Source organism: Rana temporaria, chromosome 12 (genome assembly GCF_905171775.1).
Source record: "Rana temporaria chromosome 12, aRanTem1.1, whole genome shotgun sequence".
In the NCBI taxonomy this organism is placed as follows: domain Eukaryota; kingdom Metazoa; phylum Chordata; class Amphibia; order Anura; family Ranidae; genus Rana; species Rana temporaria.
In genome coordinates, this window is record NC_053500.1 from 67,643,074 (window position 1) to 67,666,007 (window position 22,934).

Consider the following 22,934-nt stretch of genomic DNA (forward strand, 5'->3'; position numbering starts at 1 on the left):
GTTGTACATTAAATGCGTGGCTTTAAAGCAGCAAATTCTACTTTCATTCATTTTTCTTGGCCTAGTGCTAGAGAATCTAAAATCTGGTTGCTATGGGCAAGAGTACCCCCTCTTCTTTTCTTTTTTTTTTTTTTTTTTTCTTTCTTTTTCTTTAGTGTAGTTTACTACTTTCCCACTGGGTTACAGTATAAGGACATTATGGTGCATGTGGAAGATACTGCCATGTTGTTGACTGCCTGTACCTTTTTTTTACCTGACTGGGTACATTTTGGGGTTGATTCACTAAAACTGGAGAGTGTACAATCTGGTGCAGCTCTGCATATCTTCCTGTGTGTGTGTGTGTGTGTGTGTGTGTCGCCTCCCCCCCCCCCCCCCCCCATTTTTTTTTTTTTTGGCAAAGCTTAATTGATCAAGCTGGAGTTAGAAGCTGATTGGCTGTCCCGCATAGGTGCACCAGATTTTGCACTCTCCAGTCTTAGTAAATCAACCCCCACTGGTACCTGTAATTTTTAGATACAGGTATAAGCAAACTGCAGGTTAGCCATTGTGGCTTTTATGGTTCGGGTGAGACGTTTCACTATACGCTTCCAAAGGCTTTCTGTAGACACTTTAGTGTCTGATGTGTTTCATACATGTGGTGTTTAGTTTCTTTCTGTCTGTTTTCAGTTGCCTTTCACAGTCCACCAGTGAAAATAAAGAAGGAACAGGCCAGTTGTTCAGAGCCCAGTGGTTCCTGTAGCCAGAAACAACAGTTTGAATACCGTAATGGGGAGCAGTGCCTTTATGCCAGGTGAGTACATTATATGCATTTATATTTTTATTGTTTAGGTTTTGCTTTGCATGCATATTTTTGGTTTGCGCAAACGTTATAACGCCTACAAAATAGGGGATAGAATTTTTTTTTTTAATTTTTTTTACTAGTAATGGCGGCGATCTGCGATTTTTGTCACGACTGCGATATTACGGCGGACACTTTTGACACATTTTTGGGACCATTCACATAGCGAACAGTGCTATAAATATGCACTGATTACTGTATAAATGTGACTGGCAGGGAAGGGGTTAGCACTAGGGGGCGAGGAAGGGGTTAAATGTGTACCCTGGCAGTGATTCTTGCTGTGGGGGGAGGGGACTGACTGGGGGAGGTGACCGATGGTGTGTCCCTTGTACATAGGGACAACCATTCTCTCCCTAACAGGACGTGGATCTGTGTTTCCACACAGAGATCCACGTCCCTGGCTCTGTGACTGCCGACCGCAGGAGCTTGGCAGACATCGCGGCGGCCAGGCACGCGCATCGGCACCTGTGTGATGCGGCTGGAGGCCATATATAGTCGGCCTCCCGGCAGATTGGAGCCACCTTGCGGCCGTAAATAGTCGTCCGCCGGGTGGTTAAGGGAAAGGATTTATTTCTCATTTAAAGCCCATATCCAGGCAGAAATGATACACCCCTTGCTGGTTTGACACACGTGAGGTCACTGCATTCTGTTTTAAGAAGTCATTGCTGTCATTTACAGTATTGAAACAAATGTTCTTTCTAGTCATCTGAGCACCACAAACCAAAAACACAATTTTAGTATTAAAAGCACAATTCGCCCATCCATTAATGTCTCCATGCTTTATTTTGAGAAATCCCTTTTGAAACACCCCCCCCCCCCCCCCAGCATTTCTGGCTGTGGCCATCTTGAGTAAGGGCATGTAGCATTTACTTCCTAGAATCCATCTGCCCTTAGCTCATGCATGCAGGAGAGTGCTTAGCTGAGAAAACCGCTCCTCCTCTTCTGAAGATTCATGGGTTGTATGACCCAATTTGCCTAGGCAAGAAACCCGGTAGCAACTGAAGTAATATAAAAATAGTTTAAAACCAGTGTATATATAATACTTATTTGCTAATGCTAGCATCATGTGGAATAAAAATTAATGTTGATGGGAGAGTAAAATTCCACTTTAATAACTTCACTGGATCTCCTGTTGGAAGGAACTTGACTAGAATTAGATTTTTTTGTCCTATGGTTGGGTAGTGGCTTTTGGGTTATTTAATGTACAATTTTCTCTTTTTGTTAAGTGTTTATGACCAAACATCCAGGCAAGCTGGTATCAAGTCTCAGAATCAAGGCGCTCAAGTGTCCCCCATCCATCACTTTAATAGACAGGACCGAGGATTTGTCCCTCCACAGAGCTCGTCACAGCCCGTTCAGTCTGGAGGATACCTTGTGGAACATGGGTAAGGGTCATTGTTGAAAATACCTTGTCATGCGTGGTCTCCTATCCACTTGTGGGAGTTGTATTCGTATTATAAATTAAAAACTCAAGACCATAACCTATATCTACAATGTAAAAACATACACCTGAAAATAATAGCAATCAATGAGACTGACACCACCTCGACTTAATGACTGGTTGCCTTAAATAAACACACTACCATATAACAAATACCTATACATCAACAGAGGATCACCATCCAGATACAATAAAATCTGGGACCGCTGGTTGCAAGCAGCCAAAACATGTGTATAGCGATAATGGAAGTTCTAGTTGTTCCGGTTTCTCACCAATGACATTTCAATGTCTAACCTAAGTTTATCATGGTGTCAGCGCATGTGTACCCTACACTCTTACACATTGTTCATTCTTTCTTTTACTATGTACCTATTGCCTAGTGGTCTACTATGGGGATGTTTTGTACCCCAAATTTACATTATTTATTGGGTATGCAATTGTTGCCTTGTACTCCAATATACTTACGGTGATCCTGTACTTTGTTCAATATAAAGTAATAAAAGTAAAGTAATAGAAGTAAAAAAACACACATGGATTTCTGACCCAGAAAGTATAGGTTACTGTGACAGCCTGGGCTTGGCAGTTTGTAAAGAACCAAATTGCCATACCACGCTCTCATGGAAATCACATGGTCAGAAGCCATGCTGAATTGATGCCCGATCCTAGGGGAAACCCAAGCTGCCGCTTGAATGAGGTGTCCTAAGAACTAGCATAGATGCTCAGGTGTGCATTCCTAATTCTCACCAGAAACCTTAATGAAAGAATGTTACCCCCAATATTTCATATGCTTGAGATGTCGTCTGTTTTTTACCTTGTACTTTAATAAAAGTATCATGTTCTTTGTATTTCTTTCTTTATGTAAAATCACTGTTGATCTTGCCAGTTCCCCTGTTTTCCTATTTCAATCTGGCCACCTTAGCATGGTCAGTTTTCTGTCTGTGCTGGGTGAACAGCCTGCCTGTAGTCCTAATTATTATTCTTCAGGATTTATATAGAGCCAACAGTTTTTGCAGTGCTTTTACAATGTTAGGGCAGACAGTACAGTTACAATACAATTCAATACAGGAGGATCAGATGGCCCTGCTCATTAGAGCTTACAATCTAGGAGGGAGGGTCACGTGATACAAAGGGTAGAAACTGTGGGGGAGGAGCTGATGAAGAAAATTAAAGTACAGATGTTAGGTGGAGGCAGGATAGGCTTCTCTGAAGAGAAGTTTTCATGGATCGCATAGATTTGGAGATGGTCTGACAGATTGGGATAGGGAATTCCAGAGGATGGGAGAGGCTCAGGAGAAGTCCTGGAGGCGAGTATGGGATGAGGGAGCTAGAGAGAAGGTCTTGGGAAGAACGAAAAGGACAATTAGGTTTGTATCTTTAGGACCAGGCTAGTGATGTAGCTGGGGGCAGAGTTGTGGCTGGCTTTGTAACTTGTTAGTGTTCTCTAGAATTGAATTTGTTGTGTGAGTGGCCGCCAATGGAGGGATTGGCAGAGAGGGGTAGCAGACGCTGAGCAGTTTGTAAAGTGGATGAGTCTGGCGGCAGCATTCATGATGAACTGAAGAGGGGATAGCCTATTAAAGGGAAGCCAATCGGTTGTGTTGACCCCCTGCACAGCAAAAGATCTTTGTACAGCTGTTTTTATTTATATATATATATATATATATATATATATATATATATATATATATATATATATATACTGTCAAGCGATTAAAATTTCTAATCGCATTAATGTCATAGTTGACTCACGATTAATCGCGCGATTAAGGAGGTTCACCCTTTAAAACATTTTTTTTTTTTTGTTTTCTTATTTATTTATTTTTTTATAATATTAAATTGTGTTTTTTAATTTTTTTTACATTTTGATCACTTTTATTGCTGTCACAAGGAATGTAAACATCCCTTGTGACAGCAATAGGTGGTGACAGGTAGTCTTTATGGAGGGATCGGGGTCTAAAAGACCTCCGAGCCCTCCTTTGCACTTCAAAGTATTCAGATCGCCGAAAACGGCGATTCTGAATACTGTGTACTTTTTTAAATCCGGCGCCATTGGCAGCCGAGAAACCCGGAAGTGACGTCATGACGCCGCTTCCGTGGTTTCAATGCGGAGACTGAATCAAAGCCGTTTACGGCTTAGTGTCAGTCTCCGCCTGAACACAGAACGCGGCGGATGGAGGCCCGGTCAGAGCGGCGAAAGGCGGCGGGAGGGGGGGGGGGATGTCCCCTCCCGCTCCTCTGGCATAACAACCGAGCGGCTTTTAGCCGCATCGGTTGTTATGTTTGGATAGCCGATCGCCCGCTCTAAACAACGGTACCGGGATGATGCCTGCGGCTGCAGACATCATCCCGGTATAACCCCCGAACGCCGAGGACGCATATATGCGTCCCGTCGGCGTGAAAGGGTTAAGAGGTACGTGCCGACAAAAAAAAAATGTTTTAACCACTTGCCGCCCGCCAATGACAGATTGATGGCGGCAAAGTGGTTGTAGAATCCTGACCGGACGTCATATGACGTCCTCAGGATTCTGAGCCGCTGCGCGCCCCCGGGGGCGCGCATCGCGGCGATCGTTGTTGCGGGGTGTCAGTCTGACACCCCGCAACACCGATCTCGGTAAAGAGTCTCTCACGGAGACTCTTTACCACGTGATCAGCCGTGTCGAATCACGGCTGATCACGATGTAAACAGGGAGAGCCGTTGACGGCTCTTCCTCACTCGCGTCTGACAGACGCGAGTAGAGGAGAGCCGAACGGCTGCTCTCCTGACGGGGGGTTCGCGCTGATTGTTTATCAGCGCAGCCCCCCCTCGGATCGCCACACTGGACCACCAGGGAAGGGCAGATCCAAAAAAAAAAGCTCAAAAAAAAAAAAGGGGCAGATCAAAAAAAAAAAGGCTAAAAGAAAAAAAAAAAGGCTGTAAAAAAAAAAAACCATTAAAAAAATAAAGATGCCACTCAGTGCCCACAAATGGGCACTGACTGGCAACATAGGTTAATCAGTGCCACCCCACAGTGCCCATCCATGCCCAGTGCCCACCTATCAGTGCCCATCTGTGCCACCCATAAGTAGCCATCAGTGCCACCCATAAGTGCTGCCTATGTGTGCCCATCAGTGCCGCCTATGTGTGCCCATCAGTGCCGCATACAAGCGCCGCCAATCAGTGCCACCTCATCTGTGCCCGTCAGTACTACCTCATCGATGTTCATCAGTGCCATCTCATCGGTGCCCATCAGTGCCGCCATATCAGTGCCCGTAATTGAAAGAGAAAACTTACTTATTTACAAAAAATTTTACAGAAAAAAATAAAAACGTATACGTGCCCTGTATGGAAGTGGTTAATATATATATATATATATATATATATATATATATATATATATATATATATATATATATATATATATATATATATATATATATAAATTTTAATTTTTTTAGGATAAATAATGGCCGCGGCATAACTATTAAATTTAATTATTATAACCATTAACTTAATCACATATACATCTTACTCAACCATTTTGTTCAAACTAAAAAACACAACTCAGCCACTACGACTCGCGCTGCAATAAAATGACTTAAAACAATTCAACTATCTCCTTTGTTTCTGCAAAGAGATTTATCCACATAGCTTTTTGCCGCGACAGGGGTGGGTGGGTAGGATGCTCCGCTGAACGGTCCTCCTCAGGAACGGCTGGCCCCCGGACCCCCTCAGCCAGCTCCTTAAATAGGACTTTCCCCACATTCTTGAATGTTCCTACCTGTCAGATGACCCTATCTGACCTATCAGGTACACTTAAAATCCTAAATTCTCCCCAGTAACCTGGCTGACTAGACCAATCCCTGCCTTTCCCGCCTAAGGGCCCTACTGACCTATCCTGGCTTTAGCTTTTACCCCTAGCAACAGCTGCCAACTACCAATCCCCTGCTGTTCCCGCTCAAACTAGTCAAAAGGCCTTGAAACTTCCCCTGCCAGGAATCCCATAAGGAAAAGGGGGGGCCTTGAAACAGTCCTTTCCCCTTTTCCCTCCACTCTCTCATCCCACCTTTAAATTTAAAATAGCACCTGTACTGAAAGTACACAGGCGCTACATATATATCTCTATTTTGCCTTTCATTTAGATTTTAAACTGAATGGGTTGTTTTCATTTTACATGGTGGGAGTTCACATGTACATTGCCATTCTCAAAAAACATGTCAGTGTCTTAATGTTAATCAGATTGTAGACGGTGATGCGGCTTTGTTTTGCCATACTTGAAGATGTATGTAAATGTAATATCGCACTTTTTGTATTCCTAGCTCCAGGTACCCACAGCAGCAGATGCCAGAGATGTGCCACTCCTTTCCATCAGCACAGAACATGAGCAGGGAGTCTCCTGCCAACTACCAGAGGCAAATGTCAGAGCCATGTCTCCCATACCCACAGCAGGGCTTCAAGCAAGAGTATCATGACCCCATGTATGACCAGGCAAACCATGCTGGTCCAAGCAGAGCTCATCGATATCCTTCCAGTGTTGTAATCAAACAGGAACAGACAGACTATTCGTATGATTCGGGTAAGAGACCTCGCTGCTTTGATCCCATAGCATCTCCCAATGAAAGCTTTTTCAGTACAGGGCAATGGTTGTAATGGTTGGTAGATTGTTGAAGGTCTTAAATGTCTACCAACATTTTATAGCAATCTTGACCCCATCCCGATGAATGACTTTCATAAAATAAAATCAGTATGGTTGCACATGTACATCTGACTGCCAGAACCATACTCATGACCAACTTGGGATGGCCAAGAAAACATACTTTTTTGTCCCTGGTTCAATGCCCCAAGGCTACAAAATGGGGCGTTGTTCTTATCAGACGCACTTGTAGGAAATTCTGCTGGCCAACTTCTCCCTTCTTTTTCAAAGAAAACCTGAGAGGAATGTGTTAATCATATGTGTGCCTGCTGTTTACCAGGCTAGTCTCATGAGAAGCTGTACTAGGTCCTGCCTCTCTAGATCACCAGCAGATGGCTCCTCACCTATTATACTTGGAAAGACTAGAAGCCTAGTTTTATGGCTAGCCTTGCCCTAGAAAAGAGAACAGCTGGGATTTTTTTTTTTTTATCAAAAATAGATTTTAGTTTCATTAGCTCAAAAATCGAATTGCTGTTTTAAGATTGGCCATACTGTATATGTGTCGGTCAGATGCCCAATATGATGCACAGGTCCGATTCAGAGTATTTAGGGTTAACTTTGGTTGTGATAGCAAATGGACCATCATAGCCTATGGTCACTGTAGCAGAATCATGTGTAGGGCTCATTACTGCTCAGAGGATTTATAGCTTGTTGCAAAAATTCTGTGAAATTTAACCAATGCACCGTTTTTTTAAGAAGTATATTTATGGTGGATTTGCAGAAAGTTTAAAGGGTTAGTTTGCCTCTACCAAAAACTGTCTGGAGATGTAAACTAACTGTGCAGCTGTGACCAAAGCTGAATAATCGTATATAGAGAAAGCTGGCACTCTAGTGCAATGGTTATAATCAAATACTCTTTATTAAAGTTTGTGTAGTATAGTTGTGTAAAAATCCAAAGTGTTTCGGACGTCATGGGCCATGATTAAAGTGGATTTTTTTTGTCACAATGTAGAGTATACGATTTCCTATCATCTGTGCCCAGTCTTGCCACAAAGAGTTAATCCAGCTCTGAGCATTCCTCTTTTCTTTTTCAGTGAGATAAACAGACAAACGGGAGAAATCTTTTGTCCGTTCTTCCCCCTTGCTGTGAATGACATGTTATTTACATATCTCATGCACTTGCCTGAAGACGGGCATTATTTTTTAATTCCCACTCCTTTTCTGAAGTCATGTGGTTACTTTTCTGGATTTTGACTGGATGTTGGTGATTATAGCAGAATTTAGTGTAAGAAACGCACAGGACAAAATGCATGCTGACAAGGAGTGTAGAAGTGGGCAGGGAGTCTACTGACATCACGGCTCCAGACAACAGACCCACCCACAGAATCTGCAGTTTTTCAGATCTCATAACAGACAGAGGGGAGACATTTGACAGGTAAGGATACATGCAGGAGGCATCTATATCCTTATAGATCAGCACTATGGCAGTAGTTTAGAAAGGATGAGAGTGGGTTTACATCCACTTTAAGGCCTGACAGCCGAAACTCATTGGATTTTTTTAACATGACTACTATATGAACTTTATTGAAGAGCATTTGATTAAACTGTTGCCCTGGAGCACCAGCTTTTTCTATATGATGTTTTAAGATTGTAGGTTACCAAAAGACCTTTCTAGCTGGGAGCCAGTGCTTGCAAGCTGTGAATGATTCAAGCGGAGGTCCAGGAAAAAAATAAAAATTAAAAGCCAGCAGCTACACATACTTCAGCTGCTGGCTTTTAATAATCGGACACTTACCTGTCCTGCAGTGCCTCGATGTCGGCACCGCAGCTGATGTTTACATCAGCTGTCGGGTGCTGCCGCCGCCATTGCGTGTAAGGGAACCTGGCAGTGTAGCCTTTCGGCTTCATGCCAGGAAACATACTGCGCATGTGCGATGCCCCGTTCCTTGCTCCTATTAGCCCGGGGGCCAGGCGAGGAGGAGAAGGGAGCCCTGCTGTGACGTCACTGCTGCCTTACGCCTGCGGTCGGACTCCCGGAAGTGGGAAAGGATACCTGTCAGACAGTTGTGAATTGTGGCACCAGAGGGGGGAGTCCGTCCTTGCAATAGGTATCAGTCAATTACACATACTAAAGCCTGGCCAAAAAACTCCTAGAAATGGCGTCCCCACATCCGCCCTAGTTGCTAGGGCCTTGTGAAGACCCTCCCAAATGTTGCGCAACCCACCATTACAGGAATGAGCTTTTTCTCCCATTCAAATCTCTTTCTTCTCTACCCCCCTGTTGTAGTTTGAGCTTGGCGATCTTGTGACAGAGAAGATGGTATAACACACATGGGCAAGAATTTGAGAGCTCACTCCTGTGGTTGTGAGCATGAGCAGTAACAGCTGTGAGTGCCTTGGTAGCATCCTAGCAATAAGGCAGGATTGTTGGTGGATGTTATCCCTGGGATTTTTTCAGCCATGCTACAGGAGATATGTTAATGGTCTACACCTAGGGTATTATCTAACTTTAGTCAAATCTGCATAGGGTGTTTTTTCTGTGGATAAAAAAAGCCAGGGTAGCTGGTGTGGTGTCTATGCCTTTTTTCTGTATGTTTTTTGGTGGCACCTACCCACTTGGTGGGAAATATTGACACATTTGTTGATCAGTGGGATTCCCAGGATCCTTTACGTTTTTTTTTATATGCACATTTTATTTAATTTTTTTATTTATGCCCTTTTACCTGCATAGGCAGTTGTGAATTGACCATTTATTGGCTAACTTTAAAGTTATTAAAGGTCCAATATTTTGGGATCCTTGGCTTCCTTTGTCGCGTTTTATACATTATGGTAGACTTGGTATCCTACAGTGAGCCCTGTAAGGTTTTATTTATAGCTGGGACCTTTTATATCTGACACTGGTCGCTACCATTTTGCTTTATAGCTAGAGGGAGAATCAGTTTTTGGTGCTTTAAGTCCATGTCTGTCTGGTTTGCGATCTGCTGCCTGTCTGCATTGCTTCCAAGCAACTCGGTTCCACCACATAAAATGAAATGGAAATGATCTGGTTTGAGGTACCAGTACGCATGGACTAAAGATGATTCCACTAAAATACCTTTCAGGAATGGTTGGCAGTGGAATTACACGGCTGGACCTGTCAGAGGCCTAATTTGTATTAATGATGAAATTTGAACCTCCCCTGGGTTCCTTTTTAGCATATAGATAAATGAACATTTGTGTCTTGTATAAATCATTGCTTCTTGTGACACGCCATGCTGGGATGAGGCTGCATTCTTGGTGTACTGTGACCTTGCAATTTCCAGCTACAATTTTTTTTCTCTCTGATAGAAATCAAGGTCACAAAGCAATCGTAACTCCCTCCCACCTGCCTGCCAGTCAGAGACACACATACACTCTGAATGGAGTCAAAGGAATTTCACTCACAAAATGGAGGACGAGCGAAAGACAAGAAGTCCCCATAGGGCTACTCTGGTGCCGTCTTACACAGCTGGGCTGCCTTTTCATAGGCAGCTGACATCATAGCAGAAATATGGGCTGTCTTGTGGTAACACTATCTGTTACTGTATTTCTGCCCAAGGCTATTAAGGCATTGGGAGGGAAAAAACCTCTGTGCTAATGGTGTTACTATACAGGATGGATAGTACCGAACTTCCAATCTTCACATTGAGCCTTTTTTTTTTTATAGATAGACATGTGAATGATCAGCTTTATTTAAACCATATTATCAACATGTGTAACGGCAACAAAAAAAGCCCTGTGTGCAATGTATCCAGCAGTTTTCATCCTCTTACCTTAATGCTGGGTGATAATACACTGCAATTAGCCTGGGGAACAGAAGATTATGAATGGGTGGACATTGGTGGAGTTTAGTTTTGCTCTCTTACCCACTGGAAATGAGCAAATGTTTTTGGGTAGAGCAATATAGCTTGTGACCTTTTAATATTCTGAGTGGTAGTTAACAGACCTTTTAAATGTTAGTGCATCTAAGCCAAAAGTGTGGCAGATTGGTTTCTATGCAGAGCTGCGCCAGATTTTGCACACTCTGGTTTAAGTAAATTGACCCCAAGTGACACTTTTGTGTTTTTTTTTTTTTTGTTTTTTTTTTTTACCAGCTGAATGCTGTACCCAATAGAAGTTGACTCTTAGTAAGATTATAAGTGAAGTGTGTGGTGTCTTGTCAATGGAAAGGGAAATTAAAGGTATTGCCTTTCGCAAGTAATCGGATTCCAGCTGTCAGTTTTTCTAAAGTTGGTTTGAGACTGGAACATGCTGCTTGCTATCAATAACGTGTTGTAGGTTTTGTTTTTCTGCAAGTTTGCTGAATACTCCTAGACAAGTGTATGTTCTTCAGCTCTGCTCACCAATGTCTATATAAAGGTTTTATGGGAAGGGAAAAATAGGACCTACAGTCAGATTTTTACTACGATCCATTTCCCAGAGATCTCACAATTCCATCCGTTTTATCCAGAAAGGAATTCAGGGGAAAATCTCCAGATGGGGAGGGGAAATTTTTTTTTATTTTTTTTTTTCCTTTCTGTATTCCTGCTACAAATGTGTATGGACATATTGTCTGGTGAAACTATTGCCCATGGGACTATAAGGGCGGAGAAATTCACATAGAACAGTTAAAGCAGTTGTAACGTTTTAATTTTTCCCCCCCTAAAACTAAAAAAGATGGTATACTTGCCTGCTCTGTGTAATGGTATTGCACAGAGCAGCACCAATACTCCTCTTCTGAGGTTCTTCATTGGCACTGTCTGCTGCTCCTGCTCAGAGTGACCCCATAGCAAATCGCTTGCTGTAATACCGTTCTTGTGGGCACGCTCCCAAGCCGGACTGTGTGTGTGAATAGACACAGCGTGGCTTGGCCCCATTGCCTCCTAACAGGATTTTATTGACCGCAGGAGCCATCAACCTCCCCTATATAGAGGAAGGTGGAAAGTTGATAGGACAGTGCTCTGTATTGAGACGACTCTAACTGTGTGAGGGAATAGGACATTATGGTAAAAAAAAAACTTTGTCTTTAGAATCACTTTAAATTTAGTGGTGATTCAAACTAAAGAAAATGCTTTTGTTGGACATCTTTTATAAAGGAACATTTTTACATCCAGGTTTCCACCCCCTTCAAACACCCCCCCCCCCCAGTATCGCCCCATGTCGGTAGTTGGTGTGGGGGGGGGGGGGTTCTGCTACACTGCAGTCACTGTCCTTTAAAATCTGCACAGCTGTGTGAGTCTGCAGTTCACTTGCAGAAGGCTTGTAGCACTCTTAAGGACTATGAGTGCACGGATCAGATAGGTCATTATACCTGTAAACTTCCAGACCTGTATATAATGCACAGATTTGATGTAAATTGTGTACATACGTATTTGTTTTGGAATGTCAATAGGAGTTTAAGCTAGGTTGCATTGGTTAATGGCCATTATATCTAGGTCGGGGTCTCCAAAGTACGACCTACGAGCCACATCTGGCCCGCCATGGCGTTTTTTACGGCCTATGGCTAGTCACCAGACTCGCTGCAGGGACGGTCTCTGCAAGGGTTGTGGGGCAGTGATGGGGTGTACAATGCAAGTCCCAAAACGCTAGAAACCAGCAAAGCCCAAGGTATTTCAGTGCAAACCTGCTGCACCTCCTCGCTCCCACCCTGCAGTTACATTCGGTGGCCTTTTACCTCTGTAATTTCATATAGTGTGTCTGTAACAGTGGGACGGGAGACGGCAAGTGCAGTAGGTCTGCACTAAAGCTAACCCTTCAGAGGAGCACTACATCGGTAAGACGCAAGGGAAATTGGAAGCGGTGCAGGGGGACTGATGGGCAAAAATGTGCTGAGGGGGCTTTGATGGGGCCAAAAGTGTGGGGGCCGAGATGGAGGACACAAATGTACAGGTGGGGACTCAAATGAGGGATGTAGCCTCTAATGGGGGACACAAGTGTACAGTGGGGGCTCTGATGAGGAAATGTGCGGGGCAACTTTGACAGGAACACAGGTGTAAGGAGTAATGAGCACTAAATGTTTGGCCCTGGTGCATGAAGCTCCAGTATTTAGGTGCGGGCAGAGGATACAGGCGCACCATCCAACCTTGCTGATGGCAGCCTTTAAAGTTCTATTCAATGCCATGGCGGAGAAATCCTTTCTAAATTTACATTTAGCAAATATCTGTAAAATATGATGTGGCCCTCAAAGTGTAAAGTTTGGAGACCCCTGATCTAGATGAACCCAAAATGCAGCGCTTGTATAAGGACCTATCCTAATCCTTTTCCGAGTTATGTCAGACTGATGGCTTCAATATTTATTTTGTTTTTGTACTTAAACTAATTTTGGCGCCTGGGTCAGCAGGATAAACTCTGAAGGTAACGAACGGAAATATCACAAGCTTTGTCAGATGTGTTTATAATACATTGTTACATTGATTTGGTCTAATATAAACAGACGGCACATCTGCTCAATTGCTTGGTCACCGCGCACCGTTTTTAAGATCGCTTCCTAAACTTTTTTCCAAGTCGACTTTAGCAGTGTTTAGTTTGTGGTTTGTTGGACTTTGAATCTGTTGTTGGACTCTACATTGTTTAATGGAAGTTACAAATTTTGTTCCCCCCCCCCCCTTTTTTTCTGCAGATGTTCCTGGGTGTCAGTCAATGTACAGAAACATGGAAGGCTACTCAAACATGGATGGTAAGTCAGAATGTAATGTGATTAAGGGAGACAGGTGAAGGAATAGCTGATGGCATGCTGTGTAATCACTTTAATCAGACTTCTGCATGTTCCATGGGCCTATTTTTCTTAAATATGTCCTGCTGCACTGTACCCTTCTAATTGAACGCTGTACTGTACAGTTGTCATATAGTCTTACCCCTTGGCACACAAGCTTGTGTTTCCAGGATGTCTGGAAGAATGCAAATAACATTTGAAGAAAGTAATATAAGACCTGTTCAAATTCCTTGTTTTAGAAATCTTCTATTCTTTTTCACTTTTTGGGCTGGAATTAAGAGTGGTGCAGGTGCTTGAACCACTCTTCTAAAATGGGAGCAAATACTGCCCCTAATTAAGAAAAGGGGCACAAGGCTTCCTTTGTAAATTATGAGCGATTTAGTTCTATGCAAGGCAGCACAGAGCTGGAGCTACATGCTCTAATCTCACTGCAGTCCCTGCATCCTCCGGTCAGATAAGAGTGAGTGGGGGTGATCTGCTCATGTAGCGTGATCACTGCATGGGCAGAGACTGGCATTTAAGTGGTCTTGTGGCAACTCGTATCCCGTGTAACAAGGTTGCACTTAGCAGGAATCTGTGCCAGTTTTCTTTATATGGAAACCTGCTACATTCCCTCTGATAATTGGGGGCAGACCTGTGCTAGTGTCTATAGAAATCTGAAATGGAAAATGGCGTGGGTGTCGCAGACAGGCCTGAAACAGGTCAATCTTAGCTAATGTTGCCACTCCTGACTGTTTCCTACACCAGGCAAAGGACCTTGGTTCATTTCCTGGTACGAGTGTTTGTTTTTTGTTTTTTTATTATACTTAAAGCTGAACTTCAGGAATTAGACAAAATCAACCCTTGCAGTGGGGTCCCTCACATTGTAATGGTTTTAAATGCTTAAGTCTTGCGGTGCAGGATAAAGGTGTATTGCATACCCTATCCCTCAGTCCGACAAGCTCCAGGTGGTCCTCGGCATCAAGCCTAGTACACACGGGCCAAAATATCTAGCGACATTCGGCCTGTGTTTATGGGAGCTGGTCTGACTCAAGCCGGACTTCCAGCTGGCTTCTGTCGAAGGGGCATGACTGGAAAAGGTCTGCCGACCAACTCCCGGTCAGCGCTCACAGCAGGCCCCGCCCTCTGTCAGAACACAATAGAACAGCAGGGGAGATCGGAAAGTTAGTACATTGGCCCCTCCATGAGCTGTCAGATTTTTTTTTGATCAGCCCTGCGAGGTTGAATGAAAAAAAAAACTACTACTAGTGTGTACTAGGCTTCAATTTGTACAGGGCAGCCTGCATGTAACATGAAGGAGGCAAGAATGCAAATGCAACTTAGAGGTGGCATTGATTGAAGGAAGCCAGCTAGAGTAAGGCAAGTATTGCCTTTTTACTGCACCCATAGTCTAGGTGAGGACTTTAACCCTTGCGTGGAACTAAAGTGCACTGCAAGGGTAGATTTTGTCTGATTCCCGGAGTTTAGCTTTAATCATTGAGGTTATTTGTTACTTCAGCTTCTTTGTCTGGGGTTGATTTACTAAAATGTGCAAAATGTGGTGCAGCTGTGCATTGTAGCCAATCGGCTTCTAACATTAGCTTGTTCAATTACGAAAGAAACCTTGCAGCTGATTTGTATGCTGGTTTGTATGCAGAGCTGCACCAGATCTTGATTTTAGTAAATCGACCCCCTTAGGGATGAGCTTGTCGGTCTGCTGCTTGTGCCCAATAACGAGGGCAAAGACCAGAACGTATTGCATTTTACTTAACTGTAGTTCTGTTTAAAAGATAATTGGAATTGCAACTTTTTTGCAAAAAAAGCATGAAAATATTAAAGAAGCTTTAATTTACAAGAGTTGCCAAGAATCCAGTGGGCTCTACCATATTGGATGGCGGCAAAGGGACTAGGAATCTGTTTAAAGCAGAATTAAACCGCAGTTGGTTTAAGAAAAAAATGTCCCTGCAAAGTAATGCCAGCATGTGCTAGTATGCATTGCATACTAGTGCATTATGAGAAGCTTGCCTTAGAACAAAGCCTTCCCGCGCTGTCACTGCTAAGAGGGCTGACCTCTTCCCTGTGGTCTTCTTTCTGGGTTTGCGGCCTCCGGCTACATGAGTGGCCAGGGGCGCGATTACGTCTCTCCCGCACATACGTGTGTGAGACACGGTTTACAGCATGGCTCTGAAGGTCCAGCACTGTATATCGGACCTTCAGAGCGCATGCGCCGGTGACTCACCGGCTGCATACACTCTGCATATGTCCTAAACTGCAAGTTTAGGAGATTTTCACAGTACCTACAGGTAAGCCTTGTAGGCTTACCGGTAGGTATAAGTGACGTAACTGAGTTTACTACCACTTTAATAACTCCAGTATAATGCCAAGTTAGAATGCCATTCCTTACCACAGTAATAGTGAAGGATTTGTAATGTGTTTGTTTGTTTTTTATGTTCCCACCCATGTTTTATAACACAATGAGGTTGATTTACTAAAATAGTTGAGAATCTTCACACAATAAACAATACAATTTATTATGCAAAGATGTTCAGCTCCCTCAGTAAATCGGCCTGATCGTATTTTACCTCTGGTTTGAATAAGGTTTTTCCTCTCTTGCAGGTTATGGCTATGAGAAGCCAATGAGACCCTTCACCGATGATGCCTGCGTTGTGCCAGAAAAGTTTGAAGGTAAATATTTAACTGCCTGCTCAAGTTACAAGGTTCTGAATTTGGATTCCTTAAAAATATATATATTTTTTTAAATGGTAGCTGGGGGAGGTAAAAACCATGTAGCTGAGCCATGGTGTTGCCATTCCCTGACCACCCACCAAAATTGTAATGATACAGGCCAGACAGGGCTCTACACATGCTGCAGCTGTGACGCTTTGCAGCTGCAGCATTTTTAAAGTGATTGTAAGCCTCGGACATGAAATATGAAGAAAGCATACTTCTCTGTAGTGTGTACTTGTCTCGATTAAGAGCAATAAGTGTCAAAAAGATGACCGCCTCAGTTCTGTTCCTGTTTTGTGTGAGGGGGCGGGGGGTATCCCTTCCCTCCAATCAGCACCCAGACCTCTCCTCACTGAGCTCTGCAGAGTGTAACTTCAGCTCTCCACCCCATTTTTTTCTGAACTTGGACAAGCTTTACAAATTCTGTACTTTAAACGGATGAAGAAGAGACTGTAGATAAATGGGTATAATGTATGTAGGCGTATTTTTTTCATTTGTGTATCACTTGGGGCCAGTCACTTCACTGGGTGTACAGTATGTAAGGGTTTACTCTGGGTGCAGACTTTGACGGATGGCACTGTCTGTCAAACATTGAGTTCAGTGGGACTGTACCGCAAATTGTGAGCTGAATGCTTGACTCGCATTTGCGGCGCAATCCCGCATTCAGGAAGCGGCAGTGGCGCCTTCTGAACTTTATATATTTGTTGCACAGGTAATTTGTATACTTATCATGTAGATAAAGACTGGGACAGTTGGTTCAGACATGTACTGGATTATCAAGAGACCATTTTTTTGTCATAGGCTTTCAATTTTTCTCTTCTGTTTTGTGGTCATTTTAGAAAAGGTGCTGTGTAAGTATTGGCCACAATGTCTATCTAATTTGTCCCCATGTTGGATTTGCAGCAGGTGATATCAAACAGGAAGTTGGAGCCTACAGAGATGGACCACCCTACCAAAGAAGAGGATCATTACAATTGTGGCAGTTCCTGGTGGCTCTTCTGGATGATCCTTCCAATTCCAACTTCATTGCCTGGACTGGCAGGGGCATGGAATTTAAACTGATAGAGCCAGAAGAGGTGTGTTTTAGAAATGACTTTCACTCGGAATATATACCTTGGGCCAAAACATTTCAATTACAGGATCTTCCATAGTACTCTTGTTAGCCCCAAGTCTTCAGTAGATTTTCTTTATTTCATAGACTGAATGGTTAAACTCTTCCATCCCATGAGAATTCTACGCATAAAAACAATACTCCCTGAACAGGCAAGCTTTCACACATTAAGAGCCGGTTCACACAGGGGTGGCACGACTTTGGGGGAGACTCGGCAAGGTGATCTCAAGACGACTTCAGAGGCGACTTGCAAAATGACTTCTGTATTTAAGTCAATGCAAATCACCCCCAAAGTTGTACAGGAACCTTTTTCTAAGTCTGAGTGACTTGAGTCGCTCCTATTAGAACTGTTCCATTGAACAGAGCGGAGAGCGACTTGTCAGGCGGTTGAGTCGCCTGACGAGTCGCCCCTGTGTGAACCGGCTCTAAAATGTACCCAAGAATAAAATGTAATCTATTGCAGCTTAGATGCATTTGTTTTGTTTTTGTTTTTTTGTTAGTGTTTTGTAGGCCTTTTCCTTGATTTTTTTTTTTTTTTTTTTTAACCCGGTGATTGGGGAGCCCAGTATGCGATTCGACTGTTCTGCTGGGTTTCCATAGAGCTGGCTGTGGACCAGATGATCCCGGGAGGCCGGAAGCAACATTACTTCTGGCAGATGTAAACACTGCCTTTTCAAGAAATAGACCCCAAATTTCTCCATAAAGAGGACCTGTCATGCCTTATTTTTATAACAAGGGATGTTTATAGTTCTTGTGATGGAAATAAAAAAATTATTTAAGCGCTCGCACGCAGAAGCGAGCACCTACATAGGTCATACCCATATATGGAAACAGTGTTTCCACCACATGTGATGTATCACCATAAATCTTATAGCTAGAGCAATAATTCTAGCACTAGACCTCCTCTAATACTAATGGGTAACCTGTAAAAAAAAAAAAAACTTTAAAAATGTTGAAAGCGTCGCCTATGGAGACTTTTTTAGGTACCATAGTTTAGCGCTATTTCACGAGCGTGCACAATTTTAAACAGTGGCATGTTGGGTACCTATTGGCATAACATCTTTTTATAGTTTTAACAAAAAATGTGGTTTTATATATATATATATATTTTTTTTTTCCAAGAAAAACTGCAGTTGCAAAATCGCTGTGCATTTTCTTTTATTGTCTAAAAATAAAAGCTTGAGAGTATTTACAAATTAGGCATTTTTAATCTAACCTAATATAGATTGTTTGGCCCGGATTCAGATAGGAGTTACGACAGTGTATCTCCGGATACGCCAGCATAACTGAGTGTGCGGGGTCGTATCTATGCGACTGATTCGTAGAATCAGTTGCGCATAGATTTCCCTAAGATCCGACCGGCGTAAGTCTCTTACACCGTCGTATCTTAGGCTGCATATTTACGCTGGCCGCTAGGTGGCGCTTCCGTAGATTTACGCAAGGAATATGCAAATTAGGTAGATATGCCGATTCAGAAACGTACGTCCGCCCGGCGCATTTTTTTACGTAGTTTACGTAAGGCTTTTTCCGGCGTAAAGTTGCCCCTCCTAAAGCAGGGGTAAGTCATGTTAAGTATGTATGTCGGAAACGACCGAACAGCATCGTATTTTACGTCGTTTGCGCAAGTCGTTCACGAATAGGGCTGTACCTAAGTTACGTTCACGTCGAAAGCATTGACACTTTGCGGCGTAATTTGGAGCATGCGCACTTGGAAACGTTCACGGACGGCGCATGCGCCGTTCGTAAAAAAAACGTCAAATACGTGGGGTCACAAGTAATTTAAATAAAACACCCCCACATCATCCACATTTGAATTAGACGGGCTTACGCCGACATATTTACACTACGCCGCCGTAACTTAGGGCGCAAGTTCTTTCTGAATACGGAACTTGCTCCCTAAGTTGCGGCGTAATGTATCTGTGATACGTTACGCCCGCCGATAGATCTGTAAATGTATCTGAATCCGGGCCTTTGTTTTTTGGATATACATACTACATTGGTGATAAACTGGACAAGTGTGTGTTTTGTTTTTTGTTTTATCTCAACCTTTCATCTACCTTATGGGTTCAGGTTTCTGCTGCTTGGTGTGCATATAGAACTATATTTGCAGTACGGATAGCTGACTCGCATCTTGCACTCGTCTTCACAATATATTTAGTGTCCTGTGCGACTCCACCTTGTCCAACTCGCTTCACTCATATTGGACTTACTTTTTTTGTTTTCCATGTCACAGCTGGGTGAGCTTGTATACCGTCAAGAAGGGCAACTTTTTTTTTTTTTTTTTTTTTTGCCTAAAGGCATGTTGGCCCTTTCAAACTTAAATCAAAAGGACAAAACAGTTCCTGTAAAGTTGACCTGTTAACTCCTCCTTGCTTTTGACAGTGTGTTTTGACGCTGATGTTTTGTTTTTGTAGGTCGCCAGACTCTGGGGCATGCAGAAAAACCGGCCAGCAATGAATTACGACAAGTTGAGCCGGTCTCTGAGGTACTACTATGAAAAAGGAATCATGCAGAAAGTAAGTAAATTAAAAATCTAACCTATATACAATCTCAAAATCCAGGATTGCTGCACGTGGCTTTATTGACAAATGGGAAATAAAAATTAAAGACACAAATGTTTCATATAAGCAACCGTTTCTGGCAAAGTTATAAACTCCTTTCATCAGGCAGGAACATACATCTGAATATACAGTACATTACTTCAAAACATATAGAACATAAATTGGGAAACTGTTTATATAACTCTATTAAATTCAATCTACACCAATACAATTGCACAATGAATGTAAGCTGATGGTTAACAGAAATGTACAGTCATTCCTTCATATGGTTTACTATTGTGGTACTATTTCACAACCAGTCCTATTAAAGTTAGAAATGCAATCTCTAAAGCAAAAGTTATTTTTGATAGGACTATTTTATCAAATACTTGCTGTAATTTTCATTTCCTGGCGCCAATCCATGGCAGCAAACGGTTTGCAGCCATGTTGGTGGCAGTAAAACAGAAAATTGTATTTAACCACTTGCAGACCACCCACAATGTACCTCGGATGGACGGCTCGCACAGGCACCCGTAGCTCTCTGCCTGCTCCTGGGTTTAGGGCGTGAAGCAGGGGTGAGAAACTTGGATTCATTAGTAAAAGCAGCACACATTACACTTAGGCACACATTTAACCTCCTGATTGTCCTAGTTAACCCCTTCCCAGCCAGTGTCTTTAGTGCAGTGACCGTGTATAATATTACTGATCACTGTATTAATGTCACTGGTGGTGTCGGATTGCCCGCCGCACTATTGGAGTCTCATTAGAAGTTGCTGATCACCGTCTGTAGTAGTATAAAAAATAAAATAAAAATTCCAGTGTGATATGCCATAGTTTGTAGGTGCTATAACTTTTGCACAAACCAATCAATATACACTTATTGATTTTTATCAGACGTTGCCCAAATTTATGAATAGATAAAAAAAAAATTGTTGGCGGGGAGTAAATATTGTGTGGTTGTTGGGTCTCTTTATTTGTGGTGTTTTTTTGTTTGTTTTTTCCATTTATATAGTGAAAAAAATAAACCAATGGTGATCCAATACCACCAAAAGTAAGCTCTAAAATAGGTATACAAATGTAGGCCAGCTTTACTGACCTCCTTTTTAAAATTGCGAGATTATACACTTTTGTCAACACCTTTTGAGTCTTTGGTCTGATGCAAGTATACAGCAAGTGACGTCTCGACTGATAAGTGACTAAAAATACTGAACAAATAAATTGGTATGACAGCCTAGCTTTTTAGAATAAGGGGTCAGCAATGGCAGCCTACGTACTTCTTATCTTTTTTTAAAGCCTGCTCAGTAAGGTAGAGCCCAGATGAGTTGTAATATGCAAGTTCAGTAATTAATGACAACCAATCAGATTTCACTTTAAAAAGGGTACAAACTAGGTTTCAGGTGTCACTATAGGCTTCCATGACTCTAGCCAGTGACAATTTGTCACTTAAACGCCTGACGAGCTACAAGTTTTTAGTGTTTCATATTTATTTAAGAAAACTCCCTACTGGCTCTTTCCGATAACTATACAAATCTTCCCTCTACAGGTTGCTGGCGAGCGTTACGTCTACAAGTTTGTGTGTGAACCTGAGGCTCTGTTTTCTCTGGCTTTTCCTGACAATCAACGTCCTGCCTTAAAGTCGGAGTTTGACCGACAGGTCAGTGAAGAAGACACAGTCCCCTTGTCGCACCTGGATGAAGGAGCCATGTATCTTCAGGATGTAGGGACTGTCCCTTCCCAAAATTACAAAAGTGGCTACAATTACTAGACTCCGTCACTATGTAATCATGTATATATGGGTACATTTCGTTAGCATTCATATGAGTGTAGATGCTTGTTTATTGTTTTTGTTTTTTTCTTGCAAGAACCTGTTTAACAAATTGGACTCTAGTTGGTAGTGCAGAAGGCCCAGTGTTTTAAGACCCAGGTTGTATTTGGGCATTTATAAACACTCCTTGGCTGTGGTGCACTTGAGCATAAGGTTTTAGGTTTCTCGACGCAGCTAAGCTTATAAATGGTTGATTGTTTCAGGGAATGCATGTTCTCAGCATCAAGCATTGAAGACTTTATTCTTTCCTTCAGACTTCATTTTATTTTCATTTTTAAATAAACCTTTTTCAGTGGCATTTTTTGTAGGAAAGGATTTTGTTGAGTTAATTTCAACACAAAGTTCAGTGCAATAATCTTGGAATCTAACAATGCTATTTCCTGCCTTTTTGAAATTAAAACCGTTTGAAGGACGTTTGATTTTCCTTGTTTCCTGTGTGTTTTTTTTTTTTTTTTTAATGACTTCATGAATATTTGCTACCTCATGTCTGTTGGCAGGGGCACACTTTCTAGCAATTTAATTGAAAACATTAAAGGCCAAGTTCACCTTCTCAGGGGGGACCACCAATGGCTGGCGGTACTCCACAAGAAAAGAGCCTCCCGGGCACAGTGGTGTATCCCGGAGCTCTTGTGGGTACATACCTCCTCCCTTACCTTCCACCCAGTCTGGGCACTTGGGGGGGGGGGGGGGGGGGGGGGATGAAGGAACTGGAGGGTCAGCAGGAGTCCATGCCGCTGGAGGACAGAGGGTGTCGTTTTTCCGGCAGTGAAGCTCCATAGGGAACGCTGGAAATCAATGCATTTTTATAGCACTGATTGCTGTATATGGTGTCAAGTGTCCACCGTAATATCGCAGTCAAGATAAAAATCGCAGATCACTGCCATTACTGGTATAAAAAAAAATGCCATAAATGCATCCCCTATTTTGTAGACACTATAACTTTTGCGCTAACCAATCGATATACGCTTATTGCAATATTTTTGGTTAAAAAAAAATGTAGAAGAATTGAACTGTGGGAAAAAAATGTATATTTTTTGGGGGGATATTTTATAGAAAAAATAAATATTGCTTTTTTTCAAAATTTACACTTTTTTTTTTTGTTTTTTTTTTTTTTATAGCGCAAAAAATATATAAATAAAGAGGTGATCAAATAC

At 42.5% G+C, this 22,934-nt stretch overlaps 1 protein-coding gene across 2 annotated transcripts in view; it reads left to right on the plus strand.

Moving 5' to 3' along the window:
* The window catches only part of LOC120919348 (ETS translocation variant 4-like), a 94,335-nt gene extending 72,127 nt beyond the window's left edge, over positions 1 to 22,208 (plus strand). The window contains exons 6-13 of one of the 2 annotated variants that reach the window (XM_040331463.1): positions 667 to 790; positions 2,065 to 2,223; positions 6,576 to 6,832; positions 13,506 to 13,562; positions 16,194 to 16,262; positions 17,208 to 17,380; positions 19,830 to 19,931; positions 21,499 to 21,873. In XM_040331463.1, coding sequence (XP_040187397.1) covers positions 667 to 790; positions 2,065 to 2,223; positions 6,576 to 6,832; positions 13,506 to 13,562; positions 16,194 to 16,262; positions 17,208 to 17,380; positions 19,830 to 19,931; positions 21,499 to 21,720 — 1,163 coding nt within the window. In that variant the 3' untranslated portion in view covers positions 21,721 to 21,873. Of the gene's footprint in view, positions 1 to 666; positions 791 to 2,064; positions 2,224 to 6,575; positions 6,833 to 13,505; positions 13,563 to 16,193; positions 16,263 to 17,207; positions 17,381 to 19,829; positions 19,932 to 21,498 lie in introns of both variants that reach the window. The other variant, XM_040331462.1, reaches the window with a different exon arrangement.
* Positions 22,209 to 22,934: the final 726 nt, after the last annotated feature.